The 8,436-nt window shown below is 39.6% G+C and overlaps 2 protein-coding genes across 2 annotated transcripts in view; one reads left to right on the top strand and one right to left on the bottom strand.

Annotated features, from left to right (window-relative positions):
• Positions 1 to 1,404, top strand: part of pnp5a (purine nucleoside phosphorylase 5a) — a 4,590-nt gene extending 3,186 nt beyond the window's left edge. Inside the window, exon 6 of the mRNA XM_016492047.1 lies at positions 747 to 1,404. Coding sequence (XP_016347533.1) covers positions 747 to 964 — 218 coding nt within the window. The 3' untranslated portion in view covers positions 965 to 1,404. The remainder of the gene's footprint in view (positions 1 to 746) is intronic.
• A 4,609-nt stretch (positions 1,405 to 6,013) lies between these two features.
• On the bottom strand, positions 6,014 to 7,762 carry dusp19b (dual specificity phosphatase 19b). Its single transcript, XM_016492048.1, has 4 exons — positions 7,476 to 7,762; positions 6,745 to 6,791; positions 6,458 to 6,610; positions 6,014 to 6,375 (listed from the first exon to the last, which is right to left on the bottom strand). Exons 1-4 carry the CDS (start codon positions 7,699 to 7,701, stop codon positions 6,193 to 6,195), a joined length of 609 nt encoding a protein of 202 aa, XP_016347534.1. The 5' UTR covers positions 7,702 to 7,762; the 3' UTR covers positions 6,014 to 6,192.
• Between the last annotated feature and the right edge of the window lie 674 nt (positions 7,763 to 8,436).

The raw sequence follows: 8,436 nt of genomic DNA, 5'->3' as shown, positions 1-8,436 counted from the left end.
TCTGCGGAACAAAAGAAGGCTTAAGGCAAGAAGTAGGACCCGTGTAAATATCGGATCAGCTTTCCAGTGCTGGAGAGAACTCAAGGAGCGGAAGGCCTGCGATCGGACACCGAGGTTGCTTTGTTTCTTCTCGATAGGTGAGTAACACTGTGTCTACATGCGCTGCAACAGCTAAAGTCTGTCTAGTACAAAGCGACCGTTGAAAATCGTTTGAAATTTGTGTCAATATGTCATGAATAGAACGCAGCAGCAGTTTTCTGTCGGGGATTTATCGTGTCATGCCGCGCAGCATCCAGTGTAGACCATAGATATGTATATATATGATGGTGTAGACGGCATCACTGATTATAATGAGTTCTATAGTATTTTGTCGCGCCGCGCCACTCGCGTCCGGTGTAGACACGGTGTAACATTGGTTTTGCTTTGTTTCACAGAACTAATCGTTGTCTGGGTTGTGTATGTATATGTGGGGCAGAGCTATCAAAATAGGGCCGAGACCCTTTTGGGGTAGGGGCGTGTTTGTTTTGGTGATTTCAAATGTCAACATTGGCTACCAGAAATCGCTTACCCCACCTTTAAGTTCAACCAAATGTTACTTTTTTTTTTTATGCAAATGAGCAGTGGTTTAGTGACCAGCGAGTTATTGTGCTGTACAATGAAATCTATATAACATTGAAATTAAAATTAGTTTATATACAGACTTGTCTATGTGAACTAGTTTAATAACCAGACCTAATGTGTTTTAGGCATGAGTACGGTTCACGAGGTGATCGTGGCACGGCACTGTGGGATGCGTGTCTTCGCTCTGTCTTTGATCACTAATAAGGCGGTGATGAACTACGACAGCGAGGAAAAGGCCAATCATGAAGAAGTTCTGCAGACGGGCAAACAGAGGGCGGAGCAGCTGGAGAGGCTGGTGTCCACCATAGTCACCCGGCTAGAGCACAACAACAATTTCGCTTAAGACTGTTCTCAGATCAGATCTTAATCAGATCAGTCACAGACCAAAGAACGCAGACTCATCTGTGAACATTTCGGATATGTTTATACAGGTCAATTCCATTTGGCTCCCACTTATTTATGTTTGTTGAGTCTTATTTTACAATGCGAAATGGTTATAAAGCCTTTTGGTCTGTGATATTTTGCTCTTATGTATAAACCCCGTTAACAGGAGAGTGCTTATTTTTATTAAAGAAAAAAGACAAAGTATTGTTACATTCCTCTGAATGCTAAAACTAATGTTTCTTATTTCTAAGTTAACGTTTACCATTTGTTACGATGTCTTCATTTAAAAGGTGAATTCTCTGTAAAACTTTAATTGCTTTGTAGTATTTGTCAGTAGATGTACAGTAAAGGTCCGTCTTGTGTGTTTTATAACATTTATTAGTAAAATTGGTTATTTATTACACCTGTCTCCCTCTCGTCTATGGTGGAAAAGTGAGTTTTGTGTACAGTTTTAATATTACACGTTCATGGGTGAGCTGTCTGTCTAAAAACTGTTTAAATGCTTGAGTAGTATTTCTATAGAGCCCCTAAAGAGAGCAGCTGGAGTCAATGCAGACGTTTCTCTGGGGAATGCAATACTTTTGCGATAGAACGTAAAGATTTTGCGCATTAAAACGCATCATTTATTTTTTTCAGTAGCCATATATTTCACCCCAAACTCCAAAAATAAATATATTTTTCACAATTTATTTTTATTTTATTTATTCATTTTTCATTATTTTTTGCATTATTATTTTGCATGACATTTTTCATGACTGTATTTTACATTTTTAAATACTATTTTTACTCATTTATTGCAGGTTTTTTTTAACGGCGTGTCTATTTACACTAAGTGCAAATAGCCTGCCCATAGACTGTATAAGCCTGTCTTGTTGGCAGCGGCTATTCACATTAGCTCCATCCACAAACGTGTGATAGGGATGGTCAACTCTATCAAAGACGGCAGACAATCGTAAGCTCAGACAATCGTAGATGGTAAGTGAGTACAGCAAATTTAAGAGTTTGTATATTTAAAATAAAAACACCAAAAATTACAGCAGGATGTGGGTTACTTCAACAGTCTGAGGAAGATTCAAACTTTCCTGGATTCCCGACACAACATCTGAGGTGAAATCTTGCTGGTCTCCTCCTACAACAATGCTTTTTTCTTATTTAATCTGTTAAAATATCAAGAATACATGGTTTAATTCTGAGAAGGACCACCTCCGACATGTTCCTCATCTTTGATATGAGGCTTAAGTTGTCTTCCCCTCCTGGCAGACTGTGGCTCTGTGATATGGTTGACTTGATCTGGTTGTGTAAGCTCTTTTCTTGGTCCACTTGATGCTTTATGAAGGATTCTGCAGATGTGTTCAGCTGTTGAGTTTGTTATTTTCCTTATAGCAGCTGTCAGATTCTTGTGAATCAAACAAGAAAACCACAGCATACAACAGGTTAACTTCATTAAGTTTCTACACATGTAATGTTGAGGATTAAAGCTCCCACGTTTATTAAGAAAATGACAAGGTTTGGATATCCATCTTTTTTTTTTTTTTTTTAACGTGCATCTTTAACAAAAATATTTATTTATTTATTTATTTATTTTGAGGTCCACTGTAAATTATTAGCAGTATTTTCCCCCCTGGTAGTTCAAACATTAAAGGGGTCATATGACGCGATTTCGAGTTTCCTTTCTCTTTGGAGTGTTACAAGCTCTTGGTGCATAAAGAAGATCTGTAAAGTTGCAAAGACTAAAAGTTAAGAGTTAACCACGCCTACCTAAAACGCCTCATTCTAACACGCCCCCACATTAAGCCCCGTTCACACCGCCAGCGACTTTTTCGCTGCTTGTCGCTTGTGGCTGGCAATTGAGGTCGCTAGTGGGCGTTCCCACTACTGGTTGCCTAGTTACCCTCGTAACACTCCACTACAGCAGATGAATCACGTGCTCTCCACTGACTTCACTCCCATTGGTTGTCGCTCGCGAAATTCGCTGCTTATTTGCATAAAGTTGAAGAATTCTGAACTTTTGTTGCTTTACTCGCATCGCTTGACACGCCCACATTCCGTCGCCAACGGTCACTGTCGCTCGTGTCGCCAGCTCTCCACTGAAAATGAATGGGATTATGTCGCTCTGTCGCTGTGTGTCGCTGGCGGTGTGAACGGGGCTTTAGTGGTGTTTCATATGACACTGAAGCTTCAAATCGTGTATCGGGTAAGCAGCGCAATTTCTCACGAAGCTCGGTGCCGGAGCGCATTGTTTTCAGAGAATCACGTGATCAGCAGAAAATGAAAGGTGCGTTCGACTTCATGCAGCACTGCGCACACTAACGGGAGCAGAAAGTGTCCGGCTTGACGGCTCCGTTTTCACCTCCGCCCCCGACTGCAAGCGGCTAGTCTCGTTGACTGCCGTCTGTAGCCGTGCTTCAAGTCGAACGCACCTAACGCCTCACTATCTGTCCAATCACTTGCGCGTGTCGGAATGTTCAAAACCCCAGATCTTACTTTACCAGTAAGTTTTCATTCAGACTTATTCAATTACATTTTTAAATACCCAGCCATACAAGTAATATGAAGAATAAAAACTACTGGTATTTCAGAAAAAAAAAAAAATTGGCATATGCAATTCATATGTGTACATTATTCTTCTATTATATCATATTGATATTCATATTGGCATTTAATGCCACAGTTTAATGGGTAAATTATTTTATCAGAGAGAGAATTTCAACAAACACACACACACACTATTTTCAGAGGCTTTTGGCTGCTATGTTTTTATTGACCACCAGATGGCGCTATTTAAACAGTCAGAGGAAAGCCTCAGTGCTTTATGAGGCTCATTTGCCCATCATACCCCACATGTCTACGTCACTGTGTGGGAAGATTTGCATAACGCCGCCCAAATGTTCACGCAAAGAAAGAAGGCGTAACTTTTATTCTCGCTGTAGTTTTGTTGTTGCCGCCGCCATGTCGTGAAGGCGCTGTGTGTTTCGTTGTGAAAGCGAAACTACTTTGTTTGGTCTTCCAAAAGAGGACATTATGGCTTCGTCATGCCTGGAGCTGATCCGTGTTGGTCGCTGAGGAAATACATCAACTTCGCACTGTGGATCGCCGGATCGGCTTTCACCGTGGAAGAAGCGGAGTCCAGCCCAGGGGGCTTCACATGTGGTTGCCGCAAGCCCGCCGGACGCTCCTTCGTCGAATCCGCCGGCCGCGCCATTCTCAAGCCCGCCGCCTCTGCTCACTCTAGCCCTGGGCCTCTGCTCACTCTAGCCCTGGGCCTCTGCTCACTCTAGGCCGCTGTGTGTTTCGTTGTGAAAGCGAAACTACTTTGTTTGGTCTTCCGAAAGAGGACACGACTAGAAATCAGTGGTTAAGTTGTATTTACAACACTGTTCCAGAACAGTTCAACCCAAATATTCAGATGTGTGCAGCACATTTTATGGAGGACTGTTTCCTGAACCTGCAGAGTAGCCTACAATGCCGGCTGTTCTGACTCACAGCCTGTAAGTAAGTTTTTTATATTTAAAGGATTTGCCACTGATGATTCAAACGTGAGTTTTGAGCAGTGTAGAGTAGCACTTGTTGTTTGTCATTTCTCCGATCACAAATGCAGACATGGTTTTATGTTTACGCGGCGCGATGCAACGCAACGTGTAAAAAGACAGTATAAGTCATTATAATCCGTAATTATGTCCCCACTGGATGCAACAAATGCCTCGTTTATAATGGGTTTTAATGTTTTTGAATCGTCGCTCCGGTCGGGACACGGCATCACGGTATGGTAAAGGGTGTATATGAAGGTAGAATGACGTCAATAAGATTTGCATACGCAGGCTAAGAGTTGTGGAAGTGTACATAAGACTGTAAGCGCGAATTAAATTTGCATGCGCAACAGAAGCTTTGTAAAGGTGTAAATCTCGTTTAGCGTAAGAAAAAAATATTTGCAGCATTTTACTGTTACTCGCAAGTGTAATTCATGTATTGTGAAACTGCAGCTTCATGCTAACGCAAAATAAATATGATCTGCATGCTTCTGACTTCCATTTTTCCGTGCTTACACTTTTGGCACGTTTTTTTTCGCCAAAAGACAGTCAAAAGCACTGCAAGCCTGTGAACAGTGATTTGCAAGCGAAAACAACAGTTTAAAGAACTGCAAAATGGATTGACTGCATAAAACCAATCTGTAATTGTAAAAAAACAAACTGTTGCAAATGTCTAAATGATTTGTTGTGTATGTGGGGCAAAAAGTTCCCGAAATAAACCGGTATGTACAGCTCTGTACATCTTTCTTTTCTCTGCGCTTACAATTTTGGCACAAAAGTGTGAGGGGAGGGCGGGGCCACCTTCTTCTTGTAGCCAATCAAATGAGCCTCTCGCTGACTCTCCATTTACTCTTATCTGATTGGTTCAATAAACACATCATACGCCAAGACAATTAATCAATTAATCTTCATTTAGTTCAGGATCGTTCTTGCTGCCGGAATGGTACTTTTAACGTACACATACAGTAAAAAAAGAAATAAAAAATAATCATTGTCTAGCACACCTTCCTAAGGAAAGGATATGGACCAGAAGACACTGCAATTACTAAATGATATTTAGAGAGACTTAAATAAGTTCCAGATCTATACTTGTGCTCTTATTATTTGAGTTATTTTGCCTTTAATGTAAATAAACGTGTACAAAATACACCCACCAAACAAGAGAAAACGCATCTCAAACCCCATTGCACACCATTTCCAGGAAACATGTCGTTCAACCCGGAAATCGTAGCAAAACGTTGCACACCGTTTTGAGCTTGAACTTGCCCCAGTTTCCCGTCATCAAAAAAAAAAAAAGTTTCCTGTCACAATGGATTTCAAAATACAAGTCACTCACTAAACCTCATGAAAATGTAAAGACCATTAAAAAATCAGCAGTGAGGATTTACAATGTTTTATTTTTGCAACAACTATAAACATAAACATTCATAAAAAATATTTAATATATTTAATAAAATATAAATATGAAAAAAAGATGTTGGCACTAAAACAGCTCCTCGATCCTGTTCCCGGAGCCCCAAAACAACCACATTTCTAACATATCTAACACACCTGTTTCAACTCATCAGCTCATTAACTCATCAAGTGCTGGGTGAAATCCGAGAAACATCTAAATGCTAAAAACAGAAGTTTGGTTTATAAAAACAGTCTTTGTGTGGCATTATGGATTATATTTCTTCAGCTGACTCATAAAGCCCGGGTTTGGTTGAATGTAAGGCCTGGCGGTTTTCACAGCGCTGAAGGCTTCATCAAAGGACATCTTCTCCTGGGACATGAGGAACCCGATCACCACAGAAGCAGAGCGAGAAACGCCGGCGTTACAGTGGACCAGCACCACTCCACCCTGAGGAGCACACCGGAAACAGGTTAAACACACACACACACACACACATCTCTGGAGATTTGTCTGTCTTCCACATACACACCTGCTGACTGGCTTCATTTATGAACTCGACACACTCAGGGAAGTATGAGGTGATGTCTGTCTCTGGCAGATCTAACACGGTAACAGTCTTATACGTGAAGAGGTCAGGGAACGCGTTCTGAACCCCATACGCCACATTCAGCACATGAGTCACCTAAACACAACAGCAAAGAAATGGAGATTACTTTTAATAGCATATAAATTTGCCTGCTTTATTTTTATAAACGTTTATGAGAAAGTCAGATAAATTAAATGGTATAAAAAAAATAATTTAAAAAATCTGATTACCTTTAATTTCTTCAACGTGTCTATATCGTGAGCAGCATCCTGTGATGCTAAAAATCACATGATTAGTTAAATGCAACGAGTAGGGTTAAAACTCAATGTGCATGGTAACTTAATTTTCAATCAAAAATTGTAAATAATAATAATAATAATAGATTTTTTTTAAATAATATAAGTTGATTAAACTGGAATTAGCCATAAAGAAATAATCTGGAGAATTTTTTAAAAATGTAAAAGTTAGTTTGATTTTACTTTGAACAATAGCTGGAAACTATATAATTATGAATATTTTGGTTTATTTAATTGTTTATATTTGGGGGTGACCATGGAAACCTTTTTTTTTTCTTTTTTTTTTTAAATATAATAATAATAATAATAATAATAATACTTGTTTTTATTAAATTGTAATTAGTCTTATAAATCAATCAGTCAATCTGGTCTATTATTATTATTATTATTATTATTATTATTATTGGTGGTGGTGACCATGGTGAATTTTTTGTTTAATTAAAGGTTGTTCATCTTTGATATGCATCGTTACACAAAGTACCATGCAATGCCACATTTATATAGACTCTGTTGGCACCTTTAAATCCATAACTACAGTAATAATCCTCATGGAATAATGATATTCCCAGCAGTGTAGCATGGTACCACCACAGTAGGGGTTGTGTCAGGTTTGCATAATAAACATTGCAATTACATACAAGGAATACATTATAGACCTAACGCACAGAGTAGGAGGAATGGTGTAATGGTGCCCACTTGCAGGTCGAGGCTCGAGTCCTGCACGAACCCGCACGCGTCGCGACTCTCGCTCTCTGAATCGCGCGTCACGTGAAAATGATCGCCGCGGCGCGTCTCGACGAGTTTCTCGCCCGTCACGGTCGTCAGTCTCGTGCTCTGCTTCCTCAAACGCGCCGCGGGAAATCCCTGGATCTCCTGCGCCAGAGAATTCATCTTTATTTACAGATTTCTATTGATCGAACTGCGGAACTAAAGAGAAGGGCTGTAAAAACAAAGCGGGGGACCTTAAGTTTGGTACACCAGTTAATTTCAAAATGAAAGCCCCTCTTCAAGCATTAACACTCACCCATGCTGACCCTAATTTCACAAGTACAACTTTCTTTACTAATAAATTCTACATTACATTCATCATCATTACTAATACATCTGAAATACGGAAAACAAACAGTATAAAGACTTTCAGAAACGTTGCAATTTTATTTGTAGTTAATACCTTGGTATTAGTAAATGGAGTAAAATAAAAGTTTATCTTATACACTTTTTTTTCTTTAAATTTAAAGGGGTCATATGATGCGATTTCAAGTTTTCCTTTCTCTTTGGAGTGTTACAAGCTCTTGGTGCATAAAGAAGATCTGTAAAGTTGCAAAGATTAAAGTCTCAAATCCAAAGAGATATTCTTTATAAAAGTTAAGAGTCAGCCACGCCTACCTAAAACGGCTCGTTCTAACACACCCCCACATGTCTACATCACTAAGTGGAAATATTAGCATAATGAATGTGCACGCAAAGAAAGAAGGCGTGGTTTCAGGAACAGCAGTAGTGTTGATGCAGCATGTCAGGGAGACGCTGTGTTTCAGTGTGAAAACAAAAGCACTTTATTTGGCCTTCCGGAAGTAGATGCAATTAGGAATCATTGGTTAAGATTTATTTACAACAGAACAGCACAAC

The sequence above is a fragment of the Sinocyclocheilus anshuiensis genome, unplaced genomic scaffold (genome assembly GCF_001515605.1).
Source record: "Sinocyclocheilus anshuiensis isolate Anshui unplaced genomic scaffold, SAMN03320099.WGS_v1.1 scaffold674, whole genome shotgun sequence".
NCBI classification, from domain to species: domain Eukaryota; kingdom Metazoa; phylum Chordata; class Actinopteri; order Cypriniformes; family Cyprinidae; genus Sinocyclocheilus; species Sinocyclocheilus anshuiensis.
Note: the sequence above shows the minus strand (reverse complement) of the source record. Positions and strands in the feature narration are given on the sequence as shown.